Source organism: Alternaria atra (assembly GCF_907166805.1).
Source record: "Alternaria atra isolate CS162 genome assembly, contig: 32, whole genome shotgun sequence".
NCBI classification, from domain to species: Eukaryota; Fungi; Ascomycota; class Dothideomycetes; order Pleosporales; family Pleosporaceae; genus Alternaria; species Alternaria atra.
Window position 1 is genome coordinate 46,194 of NW_025091331.1, and position 22,332 is coordinate 68,525.

Here is a 22,332-nt window from a genome sequence, read left to right on the forward strand (position 1 = left end):
TAGGGTTACTAGCAAACGGCTGCATGCTGCGGAACTATCGCATTGTGCACGTAACGCCTACGCACTATTGGTGGAATGACCTTGGGAACGTGGAGGCACAGCGGCACAGCGGGTGGCCTGAAGGTTAGTACCGACGGGAGGGTTCTGCGAGCCGACGCCGAAGCGGCCGTACTTGAGCTTGCGAAAGCTTGATTTCGTAGCGCTGATAGGTAAATGCACCTACCCCTTGCTAGCGCTAGGGTTAGCACAATAACCTATCTCCCCGCAGCAACATGGCGTTGGCAGCTGGCGTAGGTGTCTTCCAACTTGCTGATGCCGTATCTAGTATGCGTAAAACGTCTTTTTCTTTACTAATAAAGAGCACACAAGGATGGATAGAAGTATCGAGGTTGCGGTCGTAGATGCTCCTTAGGCGCTGCCCAGTACGGGGTCTGTGGGCGGCGAGCAGGGAAGGCGACTGTGCCGCAAAGCTGCGCTTGACTCATGTCCGCTCAAGGTCGGCTCTGGCTTTTTTAGGAACGAGTTTATTCTATCTCAGGGATTGATTGCTAAGTTGTTAGTCTATGCTTATGTACATGCCAAGGTACCCTATCGCCCCCGCCTCTTCAAGGTATGCTCGTCCTTAAGCAATTCCTTCCTCTGCACGTTGTATATTATATCCTTACGCGCTTACGGGGCACAGCAGCGGCCACATCGAACAGGCCTCTTTGTGGAAAAGCTGTTTATATTGGAGCGAGGGGCCTCAATGGAAGAATCATGGCTGGCGAGAGGACCGGCCATGGATGCGTTTCCTACATCAAAACGCGCCGCATGCGACAGATGTCGCGGTCAGAAGCTACGATGTCCGGCCCGGGCAGACCCTTCCCTACCTTGTGACCGTTGTGTACGTGCGGGCAAAACGTGTGTCACGGGTTACGCAAAGCCATTGGGACGGGCACAGCGGATTCTTGCGAATGCATCGTCCATGACATCGCAAGAAACACAAGCGCCAGGCTCTTATTCGCATAGCTCAGGCAGCAGCATCTCTACCTCGGGATCTCCGAACGATCGCTTGTCCTGGAAGAACGTGACAGTACCAAACGGCGATGCTTCATCGACGAGCTTCGCCGGAGTGAAGCGCTTGCCGCATGGGATGGATCCGTCATTGTGGCCGCTGGACTCAGTTGATCTTGACTTTTTGACGACGCAAGACATGACGGACTTTGTCGGGAACGAGAATTTTTCTGAATTATGGTCGCCGAACAGCGGCCCAACGTTCGATCATCATATTTCGACACAAGCAGGTCCGCACCATGACAACACTGCTCAACTCCTGGAGAATGTCCCGCATGGGGAATTCACACCTCCCCAGCCAGCCAGAATGGTCGAGAATGCGTCGAGTCCCAATGGGTCGTCTTTGGCTTACGAAGACTCGGGACTATCGAAAGATGCTCTTTCGGCGACAGATTGCGACCGCCGGCTCTCCGAACTGAGTGTTGATCTATCCCGCCATGTTGGTCGAATCAAGTTGCATGATTATGATCATAACTTCGATAATTCAGGTGCCTTCCCGGAAAATTGTGATCACGAGGTCCAGGATGCCATCGCGAGAACATTGAAGAGCAACTCAATGTTTATCAGTTTAATCCAGTCGTATGCGAGAGGCACATGCTCCGCTGCAGATCGCATGGAGGACGTGACATCCACCGAAGGCAATATTCTTGGCTCACCGCATGACTTTCTCTGCTCTCTCAATATTCTTAGCACCTACATTCGTCTCATCAGTCTCTCCGATAACCTCTTCAAGCAAATCTTTGCTTCGATCAAGGACGATTCAGAGCGTCACACTCGCGTCGAACCAAACGGTGCCCATGCTCGAAGCACGATTCCGCAGATCTTGCCCGGCTTACAGCTGGCAGGATTTACCGTCACGCAGAGCAGCTTCCAGGCACAAATACTTATGCAGGCCGTGCATCACCAATTCGAGACGATGGCACAGCAATTGGGATTGCCTGCAGAGCTTCGCGTATCGGATACACTGAGTCTGGAATCCGCCAGACACCCTGTCGGTGCGCCCAACTTCAAGCTCGTGGACGTGCTGCAGAAGTCCCAGTGTGGCTTCGTAGTCGCAGTCGGAGGCGAGCAGAACGGAAAGAAAGGCGATAGTTCATCGGAGCGATCCGAAGTCGTCGCCTCCCTCCGTAGGAGCATTGCCGAGGTGCAAGCGCTTCTGGGAACACTCGAGAGGAATTCAGGGCGGATTTTGAACGAGCAAATCAGTCTGTCGAAGTAAATAGCACTGAATTTATTTTCGTTCGTAATGTGGAAAATACCAATGACTACGAGAATTTGCGGTGCGAATACACTCTGCCCATTTCTACCTGAAGCTCCAGAAGCACAAGGAAATATATCCCGTTAACAGTCTAACCCAATAATTGAAGTCACGTCCAACACCACCTCATCACGAACCCACGTCCGACCCGTTCACACTCTGCAAATTCTCCCATCGCCGTCCTCCGTGAAGTCCTCACTTCCAACGACTGTGTAACCATAAAACAAACCTTCGGGATCCCATTTCTGCTTGACAGCACGCAGACGCGGATAAATATCGCCATAGAAAGCTTGTTGCCAGTGCTCTGCGCTGTCGTTGTAGACCAGCGGCTCCGCCTCGTTGAGGTACGCACCGCCGTCCGGCGTCGCAGCCTCGATGGTCGGCGTGATGGTCTTGGTCAAGTATTCTTTCCGGAACATCATGTCCTCCCACGGGATATCCCAATCGAAGAGCGCGATTTCGATGCAGATGGCAATGGCATTTCGCCAGTGCGGTGTCACGGCATTGTCGGGATGGCTGATGTTGGCGACGTTCAGCGCGTGGCAACCGAAGCCCCATCCAGGCCATCCCGCGGCGACAGGACTGTTCAGTGCATTGTCCATGGTCTCAGTCAAGTTCATTGCACGCTCTGCTGAGAGCGAGACAGCGCGCGGGATCAAGCGGCTGTTGAAGAGCATGGTTGTTGGGTAAACGCCGTATGGCAAGGGCCCGTTGCTTGCGCTGTAGTGTTCGTAATATGTCGGTTTGGTCCCGCTGGAGAACTGGTACTTGACTCCGAGACGGTCGAGTGTCGCAAGGTAAGGCGCAAACAAATCGTTCACCTGATCTGCTGTTTTGTTCGTCGCCGTGAAGGACTCAAGGAAGAAGATGGATGGCTCGATCGCCCACAGCACAGTGGCTCCAGTGTCGACAACACTGGGGAGAAATTGCCACCATTCTGCAATCGCTTCTACGAACGCTTTATTGCTGGCTGCTGCAGTGGCGTTGAAACTCATTGCAGCCGTGCCCACGGGAGCTTCGTGGTAAATCTTCACTGTCATACTGACCACGACTCCGAATGTTCCGCCACCACCACCGCTGAGAGCCCAGTAGAGGTCCTGGTTTTCCACCGGGGTTGCGATGAGGTGCTGGCCATCGGCCGTCACGACTTCCCACTCCAGGACTTGATCAGCAGCCATGCCCAGCTCGCTGTTGAGGAAGGAATGGCCGCCGCCTTGAGTGTATCCGCCGGTGAAGCCCACCGTCGGGCAGTCTCCAGATACCACACGGAAGCCTTTGGGGCCTACGAACTTGATGGCATCGTATCCAGCAACACCTGCTCCGAATTTTCCGGCGGGGCCTGAGTAGTTTCCGGCGCCACCGGAGTATTCAGGGATCATCTCCATGGATTTCATGTTGTGCGTCCAGAGGGAGAGACCTCCCTTTCCGGTCGACTTGCCGAGAAAGTCATGGCCGGTGTTCTTGATGACAAGGCGAACGTTGTGCGATTTCGAAAAATTGATGCCACCCACGATGTCGCTGACACCGGTAACGTTGATGGCGTAGCTAACATAACTGCCGAGCTCGCACGTCCTGTTCGTGTTGAACGGATCACACGATCGGTTCTGGTAGTATGGGTTCATGATCTCGCTTGATATCGGCTCATATGTCTGCGGGTAGTTCCATCCAGGTTTCAACGCGTCACACTTGCTCGCATCGAATGTGAGATTGCCGTATCCTGATGCGTGGCATACGGCAGCTTGGGGCACTGATGCGATCAAGCGTCCGTCGACGGTGCTGTTCAGCGAGTTCCATTGCTCAATTGAAGGCCAGAGATTGTCGCCAGGAATTACATTGCATGAACTGGATCCTCTTGATCCAATGCTGTGGGTCAGCCGATTAGAGTGAGCGATCGTGGGAGTCGCCCCTATCGATCTGAAATGCGGCAGTACTGCGAGGACACCGAAGGCACCGTATTCGAGCTTCATTTTGCTGCCAGTTCGACACTAAGTTATCTGAGGGATTCGAAGGGAAATACTCAGGTGTTTGAGGCAACAATAATCTATCACCGGAGACACCGAGCCTTCGATGACGAAAATCAGTGGTGAAAGGGATTGTAAGAATGGTGTTTCAGCGAGCTTTGATTCATTCCACCCGTTCAATCTCACAACATTTATAAGCGTGTATTTTTATCGATGCTGCCGCCTGTCCGTGCCTCCGTAATCTCCTACCGTTCGCCATGTGCCGCGTCGTCGTCCTCATGTCCTGCCTCTTACCGTGGACCTCAGCACGCTCTAACTCCAACATAGTTTTAGTAGAACTCAGCCGCACGAATATCTTGGATTGTGGCGTTCCACTTGACTGCAAAAATTGCTAAGTCAGTGTTGTGAGAGGCGGTAGGATCCTGATGGTGTTGGCACCAAGTGGCAACGTCCTCCGTCGGGGAAGCACCATAATATAACTCGCTGGCCAAACTGGCCAATTGTATTGCCTGAAAGACCAACATTCAAGAGTTCCCGCCCTCGTGGGACTAAAAATAAGAACCAGAAACATTCGCAGAGCATCTCCCCAACAGGCAAAATGAAGGGCGGATGAGGCTTAGCCGTACCGCGTGCCTGCCGCGGGGGCAGAATGGCGAAAGGATCAAGGGCTCACATCGCGAGCAGAGGCTGCAGTTAGGTCGCCGGTCGCGGTGAATATCCCCGGGAAAGACAACGGCACAGCTTCGGAATGTCGCGACTCGGAGGGAGCGGCTGAATTTAGCGTTCGGTGCCAACTGCCCTTTCCGGCACACTTACTGACCCGATCTTATGGCAGCAGCGAGACGTCGACCATTCCAACAATCCCTTCACTATGCCTTCCCAAGCTGCGATAGCTTTCGGCTTGCTCATTCCCGTTACGCTCGTCTTTGCTCGTACCTTCTCTCAAAACAGCACACCAATGAACAAAATGGCTGTGTCACCACCACCGCGCCCACAAAGGCCTCCATTTTCGAGCATATGGACGCAGATGTACCCGCCGTCTCCTCCATTTACCGAGAAGCGTCTACCGGATCTCGGAGGGAAGGTATGCCTTGCTCAGCCACAGTGTGGCAACTGCTAGTTTGAAAACATGGACATGTCACTCATGGCTTTGCCTCCCTAGGTTTATGTCGTGACTGGTGCATCCGGCGGCGTAGGCAAGGAAGTAGCGCGCATACTTTACAGCAAAAATGCCAAAGTCTTCATCGCAGCCCGAAGTGAGAAGAAAGCCACTGCTGCCATAGCCGATATCCAAGCGACATGCCCGAAGTCGAAGGGATCATTGGTATTCCAGCACCTTGACCTTGCCGACTTGGCAACGATCAAAGGCTCGGCCGAGAGCATCACCTCGCAAGAGAAACGTATCCACGTTCTGTTCAACAATGCAGCTGTTCAGGCTCTCGAGAACGATGCGCCAAAGACGGCACAGGGCCACGAGATCCACTTTGGCGTCAACGTACTCGGCAACTTCCTTTTCGCCAAATGCCTCACCCCGACACTCGTTCAGACTGCCAAAACCGAACCCGCTGGTTCTGTGCGCATGGTCTGGGTCTCATCACTTGGACTAGAAATGGTCGGTGAGATGTCTCATGGTATTACTTTGGACTACCTCAAATATTGGCCTGCCTGCAAGCCCCTCGAGCGGTACGGTATCAGCAAAGCGGGAAACTGGCTGTATGCTGTTGAATTTGCACGACGATACAAGGCTGACGGTGTCGTATCGGTGCCTTGCAACCCTGGCCATCTGCGTTCTGATTTATATCGTGACGGTGGATTCTTGTTCAGAACCATCATCAACGCTTTCATTGCGTACCCTTCAAAATATGGCGCATACACCGAGGTGTTTTCAGGACTTTCTCCTAGCCTGACAATCAACGATACTGGCAAGTGGGTAGTGCCTTGGGGCCGAGTGCATCCTCTGCGAGAGGACTTGCATGTCGCCGCGAAGCCGGTCACTGAAGGAGGTAATGGTCACTCGAAAGCTTTCTGGGATTGGAGCGAGGATCAAGTCAAGGAATTCCTTTAATCTAGGCAGCGTCTGGCTGGTTTGGGTATCGCAGGGTCGTGCGCAACAGTCCTCAAGGCATCGGTCTGCGGCCAATGTTTCATAGATAAAGGCACAGGATATGCGGAAGGGGGAAAAAGATATTCAGAAGGGGTAATATAACCTTGGATCACGTAAGTGTCTCAGCGAATAGGGTCTGTATAGTCTGCATACTAGATAGCTCAACGCGTATTAGGATACACACCTTAAGACTGGCGCTAATTAATTATATATACAGATTATACTAGATCTAGGATCTAAAATCACCTTATAGCGATATATAGTAGTAGTACAGGGTGCCTATATACTAGGTACTAGATACAGCTAAGCTTTAGTACTACACCTCGGTAGGCTCGGCTTTAGGTGAACATTTCCCTAGCGCCGGGCACGAATACTAAATACAGTACCAACATAACGCAGGTGCTATACTACTAATAGGTATTATTACAAGGTAATCCTAGATCCTAGATCTACTATAATATGTATGCGCAATCGATTAGCGCCAGTTTTAAGGTATGCATCCTGATATAATCCTAGATCACGTTACCCTTCCGAATATCTTTTTCCCCCTTCCGTATATCCCGTGCCTAGATAAAATTTCTGCGTTACTACTCCCGCAACAGTCAAAATTTCTCTTCTGTAAAAGTCCCCGTGTCTGGAGCCTATGTTCACAAGTCTGAGGCAGAAGAAATCGCCTCGAGTCGATGTGATATCAGTGTTCCGTTGTCGCACGGTTGGGTGCGGGTATTGTAGACAGAATAATTAGGAGAGAGTGTATGTGTTGTATTGTTTTGTAGCCTCCTAGCTGAGCTTATATAAAGGTCATCGCACGGCGTTATTAGTAACAAGGTTCCCGACAGCGCTTGGCCTGCGACATCCGTGATGAACGAACGACGTCTCGCACTGTAAGAAAATTTGCGTCCAGTCTCGCATCGTGACTCGAAGAGAAGGTTTGGCTGACATCGGTTCCGAGCAATTGAATGGATCGGCCTCGGTTTCCTGTTCTGACTAGCTATCCGACTTCAGCAGGGTGCAAATGCGTTTCGGAAGAAAATGTGCGAATATGTAGTCAATCTACAAGTGTCTTTTCACCTGGAAGCAGTCACTTTCCCGATTATCGCCCTCCATACTCTGTGACCAAAATGGTTGCCTCCGCATTCCAGACCGCGGTCATACAGCAAACGTCGAAAGATGCCCCAGCAACATCGCGACTCCCGCTGACGGTTACCACGAAGAAGCCAATTCCCCACCTTCCTTCGCCCCATCATGTACTGGTGCGCGTTCATGCCGTCGGCCTTAATCCCACAGATTGGAAGATGATAACGCACTTCTTCATGGAAGGAAATACGCCAGGCTGTGACTTTGCTGGTGTTGTAGACTCGGTCGGGGCCGAGGCTGCAGAGTCATTTCCGCCAGGTACCAGAGTCTGTGGCGCTGATTTCCCCTACCGGCCGAACAACAAAGTCAATGGCGCCTTCCAACAGTGGTGCTTGGCTGACTCGCGGCAGCTCCTGAAGTTGCCAGGCAAATGGAGTGATGTGAATGGCGCAGCTCTTGGGGCCATTGGATGGGGCACAGTCTGCATGGCACTTTCTGATGACGGAGCTCTGGCACTCAAGGGTACTCCAAAATCACCCGATGATTCGGGCGCACCCGTACTTGTGTACGGCGGAGCCACAGCTACCGGCTTGATGGCCATTCAAATGCTGAAATTGTAAGAGGGTCACCGAGATTCAAGTCAAGGTGTCATACTCTACGGACTACATCAATGACTAACATGACCGAAGGTCAGGCTATACCCCGATCGCAGTCTGTTCCGAGTCGTCGGCCCCTCTCTGCATCAAGTACGGTGCCATAGGAACGGCTTCATACACAGACAGCGACTGCGTTCGAAAGATCAAGGAACTGTCAAAAGGGATTCAAATCAAACATGCGCTTGATTGCATCACTGATGCCGACTCTGCTGCAGCTTGCTTTGCCTCTCTATCCCGCGTGGGAGGTAGATATGCCTGCCTTGAAAACTGTCCGGAGCAATGGCGCACCCGCCGGGCGGTGAAGGTCAAGGTAGTCATGGGCTTCGAAATGCAGGGAAACGACGTTGACCTCGGCCACCCCACGTACGCACGAAAAGCAAGTAAGAAGTTGTTTGATATCGGTGTGTCATGGACGAAGGAGATGCAGGGGCTATTGGACCAGGATAAGATTCAGACGCAGCCAGTACATGAGGTCAAAGGTGGCTTTGAGGGGATACTCGAAGCGCTCGAGATGCTTCGTCGCGGTGATTCCAAGGGTAAGAAGCTCGTAGTCAATATTGCAGACACATAGTGGGAGTGCGGTACGCGAATGAGTTTTACATAAATTTTTGATGCCAATATTTTCTTCTGTGACTGTTGCTGGAAGTGGTTGCGTACATAGTAAATGGACAACTACTTCTTGACTTGATCGGCGGTTGCACCCTGAAATTCCTCCTGCAACAAATCCTCAACATTCTCCCAGTATTTCCCTCTCGTGGGTAGCAGTGAGTATATCCAGTAGTTCCCATCTGAGTCCTCGTTGATCGAGAAGGTATTCAGGAACGAGGCCGATTGAGCGAATGCGTGGAGCTGCGTATAAGAGGGCCTACCGACTTTGGATGGTCGCTTCCTGTCTCCTGATTTCAAAACTGCAGCTGAGAAGTCGACCTCATGAATCTTGTTCTTGCTCCAATTTGTGCAAATGATCATCCTCATTCCAGCACTCCCATACAGGGCAGACAATCCCCGCTGCTGAGGCCCACGGTCAAGCTGGAACCGTGCTTCGATCTGCTCTCGCGTCTTCAGATTTGTGACTGCTTGACGTAGAATAAAGGCACTGCATCCAAGAGGCTGGCCTAAAAGGTCTTTTGCAGTAAAGAATGACGGCATCATCATCAATGCATTTGAGATATACGCTTTTTCTGGCGGAATTAAGTCGTAAAGCATGCGAAGACCGAGCACATTATTAATAACAATTTCTTGTTGCGGTGACGCTGGCGGCCCTGCTGCAACGATTATGCGTGCCCACCAACCACAAAGGACGTCTCCGGCGCTCAACCAAAAGGGTTCTTTGGCTTCGGAAGCAAGCTCAGACATAGCGCGCGCGCGAAGCTGAGCAACAAATGGCGCGGGAATACATATCATACGACTCTCAGAAAGGCCTTTTCCTGTCAAGTAGTCGTATAAAGCCCTCACGACGAATCGTGCAGTCTGCCATGTAGTCATTAACTTCCCTTTGTGGAGATAACTCTCTGTTGCGTTTGAACCAAGAATAGCCAGCGGGTCATCTCGATACCCATGCAAAGGAGGTACTTCGGAGATCCGACCTTGAAGTACAAGTGACCAAGCTTCAAGAAGCGATTTTCGTCCACCTCCATCAAGAACGGCATGAGAACAAGAGAGGGTTACAAGCGTGCTATCAGTAAATGACAAAATGTAAAGTCCAAGAATTGGTCGATCGTCCTGACGATTCAAGTAATCGGTAAGTTGTTCTGGGCCACCTGGCGGTCGCATTAATGGAACGAAGTCGTCGCACGCTGCAACTATTCTTGGTTCCTTAGACGCTCGTGGAAGTTTTGAAGCAAGAGGGTGCGCGTTAATTCCTGTTGTATGGACTTCATGGTGGTATGATATCGCTGGACGAGAGTCGGAAAAATTAAGAGGAACGTGGTACTCATATTTTCCCTTATCCTACCTCAAAACATACGTATTAGTGTTTGGAGTCGTTGAATTTATGCCATATCGCTTACATTTTTGCGCAGACGCGCTCCCAATTTCCTCCAGCCATCGCATTGTAAAAGCCTGGTAAGTGAAGACTTCAACATGGCCGCATCTAAAACGTCGTCAAACCGCGAAAGGTGGTAGAGAATAGCATCGCGATATGTCGTGTCCCAGAGATGAAGCGGAATGACTTCATGGCTAGAACCAACGAAACGTTTGTGCGACGATACAAAACGAATCTGGCGCAGATGCCCAGATGGCAGCGCTCGACGACGGCATCTGCCAAGCAGCAGCTTTTGCCGAAGTCCGAATGACAGCATCTTGTGGGGAGCACGAGGGACTCGACTGAGCATTGAGAAATATGGTATCATCGACTGGATACTTGCTGCAACAAGGTGGTACTCGGCACCTGAGGAAGGCTTGCGTTCGTCAATTGTGTTCTTGTGCATGTTTTTCCAGACATAGTGGCGTTAACCCTAGATGGGGACGTTCGGAGGGTCTGACCAACCTTAGATAGCTGTATCGGAGCGTTCCGAGCCGTCCGCTTGGCTGACACGAGTCAAACAGAGCGCGTGACTAAGTGTGATCATGGATCTCACCTGCAGCTTCGGCATGGGCTCTGAAAGTTTGCATTCCGTTCAAGATGGTAACCGAAGACGAAGTTCCCTGCCGCTCCACCGAAACGCTCAATGATGTTGGACAACATCGAAGTAATTGAAGTAGTATGTGCTCGGCTGTGATGTCGATACCATCACATGCTCCCAGACCTATTGTTAGTCTCTAAGCAGGAAGTTGTGAACAATGCCCAGTACCTCTCGTCAGAATGAGCCCATCGCCATTATCGGCAGCGCCTGTCGGTTCGCGGGTGGTGTCAATACCCCATCAAATCTGTGGAACTTGCTACGAAACCCCAAAGATGTTCGCACAGAGATTCCTAGCACCCGCTTCAATGCCACTGGATACTACCACCCAAACAGCGCACACCATGGCCACAGCAATGTGAAGCACTCGTATCTTATCAACGACGATCTAAGCGCCTTCGATGCTGAATTCTTCAGCATCAACCCTATCGAAGCGAAAGCAATGGATCCCCAGCAACGCGTTCTCTTGGAAGTCGTATATGAGTCCTTGGAATCAGCTGGACAACAAATCGACAATCTACGAGGAAGCGATACTGCTGTTTTCGCTGGTGTCATGACAGGAGATTGGGAGGCCATGCTTCTACGTGATCTTGATGCTGCTCCAACTTATTTTGCTGTCGGAACTTCACGCGCAGTGCTCTCTAATCGCATTGCGTACTTCTTCGACTGGCATGGTGCTGCTGTAACGATCGATACTGCATGCTCTTCAAGTCTAGTAGCTGTGCATCAAGCCGTCCAAGCTTTGCGATCAGGAGATTCTCGGATGGCTATTGCCTGTGGAGCGAATTTAATCCTTGGGCCGGAGAGCTACATTATCGAAAGCAAGCTCAAAATGCTTTCGCCTGACGGCGTTTCCCGGATGTGGGATAAAGATGCGAATGGTTATGCGCGCGGCGATGGCGTTGCTTCGCTACTTTTGAAGCCATTGTGCGATGCTATCGCTGATGGAGACCGCATCGAAGCCATAATTCGGGAAACTGGCGTCAACCAAGATGGTGCTACCGCTGGTTTGACAATGCCAAGCGCCATCGCGCAGAAGGCCTTGATTCACGCAACATACGCGAAAGCCGGACTCGACATTCGAAATGACCGTCCCCAATATTTCGAAGCACATGGCACTGGAACTCCCGCCGGGGACCCAGTTGAAGCTCAGGCAATCAGCAGCGCATTCTATGACGGAAGTATAACGTGTGCCGCCACAGATGACCCGCTCTACGTTGGTTCTATTAAGACTGTGTTGGGTCACACAGAGGGCACTGCAGGCATCGCAGCAATCCTAAAAGCTTCTTTGGCCATGCAGAATTCCACAATTCCGCCAAATCTCTTGTTTGAGAATCTGAGTCCCACAGTGGCTCCATTCTACAACGATCTTCAGATATTGACAGCACCAAAGCCTTGGCCACATCTGCCACCAAACGTGCCAAAGAGAGCAAGTGTCAATAGCTTTGGATTCGGGGGCACCAACGCGCACGCCATCCTCGAGAGCTACGTAGAGTCCTATCGTGACCCCTCTGAGAACAAGATCGCACGATTCACGCCGTTTGTGTTCTCTGCTGGCTCCGAAAAAACTCTTCGTGCGAATCTGGCTGCTTTTGCGGACTACCTAGACGGGAGTGAAGTCAACATTGACGATCTTGCGTACACCTTGCAGGAGCGCAGGAGCGTGCTGTCTCGGCGCATAGCGCTGCCGGCAGACCGACTCGTGGAGCTCAGCAGTACGATTCGAACACTCATCAGTGACACAGAGGCCACCGTCGGAACGAAGGCAACTCATAGCACAAAGCCACGTGTACTTGGAGTTTTCACAGGTCAGGGAGCTCAAAGCGCCCGCATGGGTGCATCATTGATCGAACAATCTTCGCTTGCCTCTGAGATTATTCAACGGCTGGAAAATTACCTTGCAGAGCTTCCTGTGCTTGATCGGCCGAGCTGGTCACTTCGAGAGCAGATCCTCGCAGACAATGACTCACGTGTTGGCGAAGCTGAAATCTCGCAACCTCTTTGTACCGCCATCCAGATTATGATCGTCGAGCTTCTGGCGACCGCTGGAGTGACCTTCGCTGGGGTCGTGGGCCATTCTTCCGGCGAGATCGCAGCTGCGTATGCAGCCGGATATCTGACATCTCGGGACGCGATTCTCATAGCTTACTATCGAGGTCTTCACTGCAAGCTTGCGGCTAGTCCTACGAAGGACACCAAAGGCGCTATGCTGGCAGTCGGCACCTCCATGGAAGACGCGCTTGAGCTTTGTGCCGACCCCGAATTCGCTGGTCGCGTAAGCGTTGCTGCAAGCAATTCGTCATCGAGCATTACGATCTCCGGGGACGAGGATGCCATTGCAGAGCTCCAAACCATCTTCAGCGACGAGGGGAAGTTTGCCAGGCGATTGAAAGTTGATCAGGCTTATCATTCGGCGCACATGCTTCCTTGCTACGAGCCCTATGTTAAATCGCTGCAGCATGTCGGAGTCAAGGCACTTAACCCCCCCACAGGGGCGTGTGTCTGGTACTCGAGCGTCTACGAAGGCAAAGTCGCCCACTCTGGGCTTTCTCTGGACGATGAGTATTGGGCATTGAATATGACCAAGCCGGTTCTCTTCTCTCAAGCAGTCACGGCGGCAGCGTCATCCGGGTTGTCATTCGATGTGGTTGTTGAGGTTGGACCCCACCCTGCGCTACAGGGACCTGCCTCTCAGACACTCCAAGACACACTTGAAAAGACATTACCCTACCACGGAACACTGTCGAGGAGTCTTGACGCTGTGAGATCGCTTTCATCGGTGCTGGCATTTCTCTGGTCTCATCTTGGTAAATTTGTCCAGCTGGCTAAGTGCCAAAAAGCCTTATCGCCGATCAAGTCAGTCTGTAAACTTCTCAAAGGCCTGCCTTCTTACCAATGGAACCATGAGAGTAAGTACTGGCACGAATCTCGACGATCACGCCGAATGAGATTGCGGTCGAAGCTCTTCCACCCGCTCCTGGGAGATGTTTCTCCAGATAGCGCAGCGCATCATTTGAAATGGAAGAATGTACTCCGACCCAACGAGATCGATTGGCTTGAAGGCCATCAAGTTCAAGGCCAGATTGTCTTTCCAGCTGCTGGATATGTTTCCTCCGCGGTTGAAGCAACTCTGGCACTTGCTGATGTGAAAAAGATGAGTCTTATTGAGATTACTGACTTCCACATCCACAACGCCCTGACTTTCGACGACGACAATGGGGTCGAGGTGCTGATCGAGCTCTCCAATGTTTCTGACGCTCAAAAAGACTCGATAATTGCCCATTTCACCTACTCTGCGGCACTGAGCGGCGCAGATGGCGAGCTCACATTAGCCGCCTGTAGCAAAGTCAAAATCATTCTTGGTCCATGGTCCACTGAGACGCTACCGAGCCGCCGGCCTGCGCCCCCTCATCTGATCAATGTCGAGCAAAGTCGATTATACAACTTTATGGAAAGTCTGGAATACGACTTCACAGGCCCATTTCGTTCCTTGTCGACGCTCCAGCGGAAGCTGGGCAAGGCACGATGTACCGCCCAGAAAGCAGACACCACGGATGCAAAGAGCTTGTTGATTCATCCCGTTGATCTTGATGCCTCTTTCCAGTCGGTAATGCTTGCTTATAGCTATCCAGGAGATGATCAATTGCGCAACCTACACTTGCCAACCAGTATATCGAAGATCAGGCTCAATCCCGCCGTCCTTACTCAAGACTCGTCTGACAGAGCGTTGGAAATTGACTCGATATGCAACCAAGAGGACCGTGTCACTCCTGGCGCCGGCTTCAGCGGCCACGTCGAGATTTACATGAATGGTCTCTCTCACTCAGCTATACAAGTGGATCGAGTTCTTTTCAAGCCGATCAAGTCGGGAGCTGACTCCGATCGAAATGTCTTCTACAAGATGCACTGGGTTCCGAGCGCTCCAGATGGACATCGAGCTGCATCAGGCATTCCTATCAGCCAGAACGACGTCGATCTCCTCTGGATTCTAAGTCGGATCGCTTCATTCTACCTGCGAAAGTTCGACGAGGACGTACCAGAAGATTCACCTGCGCGCCGGGAAAGCCCACTGTGCCACTATTTGAATTATGCTCGGCATATGACCCAGCTTCTGTGCAGTGGGGAGCACAAATATGCGCGGAAATCCTGGGCAGACGATACTGTGGAAGATGTGAGAGCCGAGGTCAAGGCCAAAGGAGTTGAGGACAACTCGGACGTCAAGATCATGTTCCTCGTTGGAGAAACAATGCCCCGCGTCTTTACTGGAGAAACCACAATGCTTGAGCACTTCCGCGAGTCCGGACTCTTAGATGAATATTATGCCAACGGTTTTGGCACAATGCAGTCCTCGCTATGGCTCAGTCACGCAACAAAGCAGATCACAGACCGCTCTCCGCACCTTAACATACTGGAAATTGGTGCTGGAACCGGTGGCGCGACCAAGAACATCCTCAATGAAATTGGGCACGACTTTGACAGCTACACCTTTACCGACATCTCCTCCAGTTTCTTTGAGAATGCTGCAGACATCTTTTCTCCATGGCGTGAACGCATGGTGTTCAAAGTGTGCGACGCTGAAAAGGATCCACTCACTCAAGGATTTACTGAAGGGGCATATGACGTTGTAATTGGGTCTCTCGTTGTGCATGCGACGGCACAGCTGGACAAAACTATGCGCAATCTCCGAAAGCTTCTGAAACCAGGAGGCTACTTGATCATTGGCGAAGGTAGCAGCGATGGGCCGCTGCAGTCTGGAGACGGCTTCATCTTCGGTGCTTTACCCGGCTGGTGGCTTGGCGTCGATGAGGGACGAAACCTTTCGCCATTCATCAATGTACCGCAATGGGATTCTATCCTGAAACGAACTGGATTCTCCGGAATTGATACGCTCTCACCACCAGACTTTCTCGAAACGTTCGGTGTCATACTGTTCGTCTCGCAAGCGGTTGATGAGCGTGTGGAATTCCTACGTGAACCTCTGAAGCCATCAGCCTTCACTCCCGCTATCCCAAAGCTTGCAATCATCGGTGGCGAGACAGAAATTGTTGCCACCAAGAGACTGGAGTTGAAGTCAATCCTCGGAAATATTGCCGGAGAGATTGTCACTTTTGACAGCCTCGAGACCGTCGATCATGCATTGGTCGATGAAGAAACGACCGTATTGAGCTTGACAGAGCTTGAACGTCCAGCTTTCAAGGAGATTACGCAAGAAAGATGGTACAGTTTTAGAAAGTTTTTCGAAGCTGAAAGGACAGTGTTGTGGGTCACTAAGGGTCGTCTTGAAGATGAACCCTTCTCCAACATGATTGTCGGCTTCGGGCGCTCTGCTGTGCACGAGCTCGACAATCTACGTCTACAGTTTGTAGACATTCCAGACGTGGAGTCTTTGAGCGCCACATCCTTGGCTGAAACCTTGATCCGTTACCACGCCAGGACAGTGGAGGATGATAACATCTTGTATGTTGCAGAGCCTGAGATCGTCCTTGACGCGAACTCCACCGAGCTCGTGCCTCGTCTGGCTCCAATTGCGGAAGCGAACGAACGCTATAACTCTCTCCAGAGACCGATACCATACAAAGTGGATCTTTCTGAGTCCATTATCGAACTGGAACAGGCAGAGGACGGAACCTACTTCAGAGAAATGACCAGGTTTGAGATCAACAAGGAAGTTGCTCATGCTGAAAGCATCCAGCTCCGCATCACCAATAGCTCCTTTTCTGCGATCAAGACAAGTGCAGGACAACTTTTCCTCGTTATTGGCAAGAATGACAGCAATGAGGATGTCTTGGCACTCAGCTCAAGTCTCAGCTCGACAATCAGAGTCCCAGAAGCAAGTACCATCAAAGTTGACTTGGCCGTCCGTTCAGGAAGCAAGTACCTTGCTACTGCTATCCTGGAGCTCCTGGCCTTCGGGATACTTCAGCCAATGTTTGAAGGCCAGGTTTTGGCAGTACACAATCCAACCAAAGGACTGGCTAGAGCAGTCTCTGCGCAGGCTCTCGAGCGCGGAATTCCGGTAATCTACACCACCGATGAGCAAAATGACCCGGAAAAATGCAAAAAGCTTTCAACTTACGCTAGTCGCACTGATATTGCAAAGGCTATCGGTCGTGATGTGGCCTCATTTGTCAGTTTTTCCTTTGGCATCTCGAACAATGACCAAACGATCTTGTCGGTTCTTCCGGATCATTGCCGGGTAGAAACGATCGCAACATTGTTCTCAAATAAAGGCACAACCACATTTCACACCCCAGCCATGGCTCTGCAACAAGTTTTGCTTAGCATCTCCAGCCGAGTCACGAGCCGAAAAGAGACCGAAGACAGTGAATGCGAGATCTTGAACATACGTGATCTCGCCGCAGGAACAAGCCTGCAATCACCACTGACTACCATTGATTGGGTTTCGCATGAGCCTTTAACTGCCAGGCGAAGTCGGCTTGATTACAGACCCATGTTCAAAGCCGATCAGACCTATTGGCTGTGTGGAATGTCAGGAGCACTCGGGATCTCGCTTTGTGACTGGATGATCGATCAAGGCGTCCGTAACTTGGTGTTGACCAGCAGAAACCCGAAAGTCGAGCCTGATTGGCTGGAGAATCATAAGACGAACGGTGTGAGAGTGGAGATACTCACATGCGATGTCACTGATCTTCAGGCGCTGAAGCTAGTGCATGAGAAGATAGAAGACACATTTCCACGTATAGTCGGTGTACTCAACGGCGCCATGGTGTTAAGAGACAGCTCCATACAGAACATGGAATTCGATCAAGTTACGGACGTGATACGACCCAAGGTTCTCGGAAGCAAGCATCTGGACGAAATATTCTTTGACGTGGATCTGGATTTCTTCATTTTATTATCCAGTATCAATTGTGTAATTGGCAACGTGGGACAAGCCAATTACGCTGCAGCCAACATGGGCATGGTTGGTGTCGCAGCCAACCGCCGCAAACGAGGCTTAAACTCTATTGCCGTCAATGTTGGTGCAATCATCGGTGTAGGATACATCACGCAATCAGATCGTCAACTAGATCAGACGGTAGCCAAGATGGCGATGATGCACCTATCGGATGATGACTTTCACCAGATCTTCGCGGAGGCGATGGAGGGTGGTCACCTCGATTCCACAGTGGGCGCAGAACTCTCCACCGGGCTGCTTGATATCTCACCAGATTCGGTCAATATACCGAAATGGTTTTTGGATCCCAAATTTGCTCGATTCATCGTGCATCAGATTGCAGGATCTAGCGACAAGAAAGAGCACGGCAACGCTGCATCCGTGCGGGAGCGACTCCAGAGTTGCAAAACTGAGCAAGAAGTATTGCAGACAATCAGACGTAAGTACTCCTTGAATTGCGATGTGTTATGATCTTTGAAATCCGCTGACGTGACCCAGAAACCTTCGCAGCGCAGTTGCGCAAGATCCTGCAAACAGACTTGGCTGACGATGAGATGTTGGCGATGCGCGGCTATGAACTTGGACTGGATTCGCTCATCTCTGTCGACATTCGAAGTTGGTTCCTCAAAAACTTCTTGGCCAACATTCCGGTTCTGAAAATTATGGCCAATGATGTCCAGATGGACAGCCTAGCCCAACTTGCCGCCGAAAGCATTCCCGGTAGCCTCATTCCTGGAGTCTCCTCTCGCAGTGCCCCAACCCACAGCAGCAATGGCACCATTCAGAGTAGTGCAGTCGGTAGCCGACTTGAAACACAGGCTACAAGCCCTGCAACTACACCAAGTACACCCGCCTCTTCCGTTGACGATGCAGCTTATGAAAAAATTGATTGGAAAGCTGAGACCGCGGTTCCTGAGAACATTGAACACACCAAACTCGGCCGGAAAGTCAGTGAACCGCCAAAGGTTGTGATGCTCACTGGAGTCAGTGGTCTTCTGGGTCATCACCTACTCAATCACCTACTAGAGCAACAAAGCATTGAGAAAGTCATCTGTGTAGCTGTGAGACGACTATCTGAACGAGTCGAGAAGGGAGACATTCCTCCGGCTTCTCAGCGTGTCACCTACTACGATGGAGACCTTCGGGACAGGTATTTCGGGCTACCTGAAGCTGAAGCACACAAGATTTTCGACGAGGTTGATGCCATCATTCACAACGGCTCGGACACGTCCCATCTGAAGTTCTATTCGGCGCTGAGGGACGCGAATGCAAAATCGACACGACAAATCCTTGAGTTTGCCATTCCCCGTCATATACCAATCCACTACGTCTCTTCGGCAGGAATTGCCCTCTTCGCCGGAATGGACGCATTCCCGGAAATCTCGGCCACGCTGACGGGAACACTTCCCCCAGCCGATGGCGCACATGGTTACATGTGCGGAAAGGTACGATATATAAAATTGTTCATGGAGCTCACTGGAACTAACTTGCTACATAGTGGGTCAATGAGTGCCTTATGGAGAAAGTCAATGCTCGTTATGGCCTCAAAATCTGTATTCATCGACCTTCTACAATCATCCGTGAGGGCGACGATGCTACAACCTCGAGAGCCGAATTCGATTGGGTCAATGCGCTCATCCACTACTCTCACCGCATTGAGAAGGTGCCAAAGATCTTGCATAGCCGTGGTGCATTCGACCTTGTGTACGTTCAAAATGTCTGCAAGGATATCGTCCGCGAGCTCTTCAACAGCAATCTAACGGCAGCCAATGCGGTCACATACGTCAACAACGTGGGCGATATTGTCATCCCCATGGCCAATCTTGTACAGATTGGAGATTCAAAGGGCAAGAAGTACCAAGTATTGGAGATGGAAGATTGGATTCGTGAAGCTATTGCGGCTGGGCTTCATCCGGCCGTCGCTGCGCTCATTGAGACATTTGATGAGCCGGGTTCACCGGCATATCCAAAGCTATTGAGGTCGAGGTCATGAGTCATGTACAGAATTGATTAAGATAGATAGCAATAAGAGGTTTGAAGATGCTTTAATGGTCAGGGGGTTAAGTTGAGGTCGAAAGCCTTGTGTGTCTGAACGTCTTTGTCGAGACAAGCCCGCTTTTACAGGGAGTTTTTAAGTATTAATGGTACAACAACTCAATGGATACGGTCGAATGACGCGCACCTGACACAATGACCAATACTTTTTGAAATCTATGATACACAATGAATCAAGCTCCATGAAATTCGGCTATTGTCGCTACATAGAATTACTTTGCAATGCCAGTGTCGAGGCCAGTTCCCGCTTTTCTGAACAATACCTCAGCAAAAGGACTGGCAGCCGCAGAAAATCCCACCATGAAAGGCTTGACCGCAGTGCCCGGCTCCAACTTCCAGTCGAAACGCGACAATAGGTGGCACATGATAATCTTGATCTCCGCTGCGGCGAAGAATCTGCCAGGACACACGTGCTGACCGTGACCGAATGCAAGATGATCAGAACTTGTGGATACCAGCTGAGCTGTATGATCCATTCCATGTGCTTGCCTTAGCCTCAAAAATCGATCTGCCTGCCATTCATCCGGATTCGGATAGAAACTGGCGTCCCACATACGGCACGAATCCACGACGATTCGCGAGCCTTTGCGCAATTTGAAACCCGTGCTTAAAGTGATATCATGCGTAACCCACCGGCGCATCGTAGCTGATGATCACGATATTAAGTATTTGACGTTGAAGTGTCCGCAAAGCGGATTTGCTCATGGAGTGATATGACTCACCGATGCTGGCAGGCTTTAGCCTCTGAGTTTCTTTAATCGTGCTGTCTAAGAGCTTCATATTGTAAAGTGCAGATTTCGTCCAACCATCCCGACGTAAGCACTCGGAAGTCTCTTTGCGAAGGGCTTTGATAACCTCAGGATGCTGTGCAAGGTCAATAATCACCTGCGTCAATAGATCCGAAGTTGTGTGCATCGCTGCAACCGACATGGTCAGCTGGAACTTTGCCTCGTCGATAGGGCTTTTCATCGCTTTCGATTGATCTCTGGCCCATTCAATAGCGTCATCGAAACCTTGAGCCGCCGATCCCTTGGTTTTGTTGGTTTGGACGAATTCTTGCCGTTTCCGAACAGCTTCACTGAGAACTCTCCGGGCAGATAAGAACTGCATCCTCAGCTTTTTGCACCGTGGCAAAAACCAGTGGATAAATGGACGTGACCATTGTGGCCATCTGCGAAGCTCAGCAGCTGCAACGAACATATCTATGGTGTATGTTTTGGTGATGTCGAGCCATTTCTCGTCTCGACAAAGCTCTTGCCCAAGGAAGATACGAGAAGACACTCGAGCGACAATATCCAACACAATGGGTTTAAGTTGGATTTTAGTCCAGTCTATATACCATCAGCGACATCGGACTAATTATTTGAGAGCGATTCTAGTATACCACCCCCTGCTTGAATATTACTGTCGATTGCGTGAGTTGCTTCATCAGATAAAATTGGCGTAAGCGAGGCTATCGGGTCGGTCAGAGATAACACGCGATAGCAGTTCAGATACTGAGATCAACATACGCAGCAATCTAGTCAATTGGTTTCGTGTTATGGAGGACACTAGATGCGTGTTGGAGCCCTTCAAACTTGTGAGTTCGAACCCTTTGATGTGTCCATGGAAGTCCTGCGCGGTTCAGCTCGATGTCAAGGGCGATTTGATATGTCCATATGCTGCTCACCACTTCCATCACTCGACCAAGGTCCAGATTTGGATGGTTTCGAAGTTCGTCTGCGCAATTTGGTGGAAGGACGAGCACTTCACCGACATCTGTAGCGATGCGAAACGGCTTGTCTGGATAATGGCTTCGTGCGCTTTCCATCAGACTCTTAGTCTGTGTTGTGAAAGTACCCTTTAAGACGTCGATCCACGTCAGCTGGTTCAAAGAACTACAGGTCTCTTGCTTCGAACATACCACGTAATCTGATTTGGACCAGAACGAACGCTTGCCCGGGTTGACAATCGGAACATCGCGGTAAAGGCCTTCTCCAAGGTATCCTGTAGTGCGTGTCGCAAGCGCCATGGTGCCTAAAAGCAGCATGCATAACATTGCTATCGTTGACCATGGTTGGAAATCTAGATACTCTCCAATGAAATCTGTCATATTCATCGCGAGGGTTGAGAGACCAAGATTAAGTACAAAGCAGGCAGTATCGGGTCTCGTTCTCAAACTAGAAGCCTGCAGCTTAGGAGGTGGGCCAGGAATCGTCTACACATGCCATGGGAGACAGTGCGGAGACAGGAGCACCAACAAATACTGAACCTTTGAACTAACAGCTCGCATGCGAGAAGAAGTCTGCGATTTGAACGTCGCATCTGAATCAAGGCGTGCGTGTGGCTGCGGACGCCCAGCCAGGGCCTAAGCTTCGGTGATCACAACGCCGCTTTCTGTAATTGGCAACCGAGTCCGAAAAGGATGAACAAACACTCCGTAGCTTCCATGAGTGTTTGCTCAACATTGTTGATGCAGACCACCCTCTACAAACGGAGACCCACGAGGTCTGCGTAGGTCAGGCTGGAAGTATTATATTTGATATCATGGCACATGAGGCACACCTCGAACGGACAGTCGTCGCACAAAGTTTCAAATATGCTCTCATCTCCGCTGAAACTTCCCGAGTGGAATGTTACATTTATAGTACCTCTGATTCTGGTTAGTGC

The 22,332-nt window shown here is 50.8% G+C and overlaps 7 protein-coding genes across 7 annotated transcripts; 4 read left to right on the forward strand and 3 right to left on the reverse strand.

The window, feature by feature from the left end:
* Positions 1-1,360: 1,360 nt before the first annotated feature.
* ALTATR162_LOCUS9799 (uncharacterized protein) lies at positions 1,361-2,272 on the forward strand (the record flags this gene model as incomplete). Its single annotated transcript, XM_043317435.1, has 1 exon — positions 1,361-2,272. The coding sequence occupies one exon, from the start codon at positions 1,361-1,363 to the stop codon at positions 2,270-2,272; it is 912 nt and encodes a 303-aa protein (XP_043173370.1).
* A 191-nt stretch (positions 2,273-2,463) lies between these two features.
* Positions 2,464-3,306, reverse strand: ALTATR162_LOCUS9800 (uncharacterized protein; the record flags this gene model as incomplete). Its single annotated transcript, XM_043317436.1, has 1 exon — positions 2,464-3,306. The coding sequence occupies one exon, from the start codon at positions 3,304-3,306 to the stop codon at positions 2,464-2,466; it is 843 nt and encodes a 280-aa protein (XP_043173371.1).
* A 1,837-nt stretch (positions 3,307-5,143) lies between these two features.
* Positions 5,144-6,337, forward strand: ALTATR162_LOCUS9801 (uncharacterized protein; the record flags this gene model as incomplete). The annotated part of the gene is made up of 2 exons (XM_043317437.1): positions 5,144-5,356; positions 5,435-6,337. The coding sequence occupies 2 exons, from the start codon at positions 5,144-5,146 to the stop codon at positions 6,335-6,337; spliced, it is 1,116 nt and encodes a 371-aa protein (XP_043173372.1).
* Positions 6,338-7,497: 1,160 nt separating this feature from the next.
* ALTATR162_LOCUS9802 (uncharacterized protein) lies at positions 7,498-8,680 on the forward strand (the record flags this gene model as incomplete). Its single annotated transcript, XM_043317438.1, has 3 exons — positions 7,498-7,818; positions 7,864-8,069; positions 8,143-8,680. 3 exons carry the CDS (start codon positions 7,498-7,500, stop codon positions 8,678-8,680), a joined length of 1,065 nt encoding a protein of 354 aa, XP_043173373.1.
* Positions 8,681-8,781: 101 nt separating this feature from the next.
* Positions 8,782-9,758, reverse strand: ALTATR162_LOCUS9803 (uncharacterized protein; the record flags this gene model as incomplete). Its single annotated transcript, XM_043317439.1, has 2 exons — positions 8,782-9,579; positions 9,636-9,758. The coding sequence occupies 2 exons, from the start codon at positions 9,756-9,758 to the stop codon at positions 8,782-8,784; spliced, it is 921 nt and encodes a 306-aa protein (XP_043173374.1).
* Positions 9,759-10,890: 1,132 nt separating this feature from the next.
* Positions 10,891-19,621, forward strand: ALTATR162_LOCUS9804 (uncharacterized protein; the record flags this gene model as incomplete). Its single annotated transcript, XM_043317440.1, has 3 exons — positions 10,891-18,067; positions 18,127-19,073; positions 19,127-19,621. The coding sequence occupies 3 exons, from the start codon at positions 10,891-10,893 to the stop codon at positions 19,619-19,621; spliced, it is 8,619 nt and encodes a 2,872-aa protein (XP_043173375.1).
* Positions 19,622-19,895: 274 nt separating this feature from the next.
* On the reverse strand, positions 19,896-21,694 carry ALTATR162_LOCUS9805 (uncharacterized protein; the record flags this gene model as incomplete). Its single annotated transcript, XM_043317441.1, has 6 exons — positions 19,896-20,146; positions 20,406-21,014; positions 21,068-21,136; positions 21,195-21,297; positions 21,353-21,505; positions 21,587-21,694. 6 exons carry the CDS (start codon positions 21,692-21,694, stop codon positions 19,896-19,898), a joined length of 1,293 nt encoding a protein of 430 aa, XP_043173376.1.
* Between the last annotated feature and the right edge of the window lie 638 nt (positions 21,695-22,332).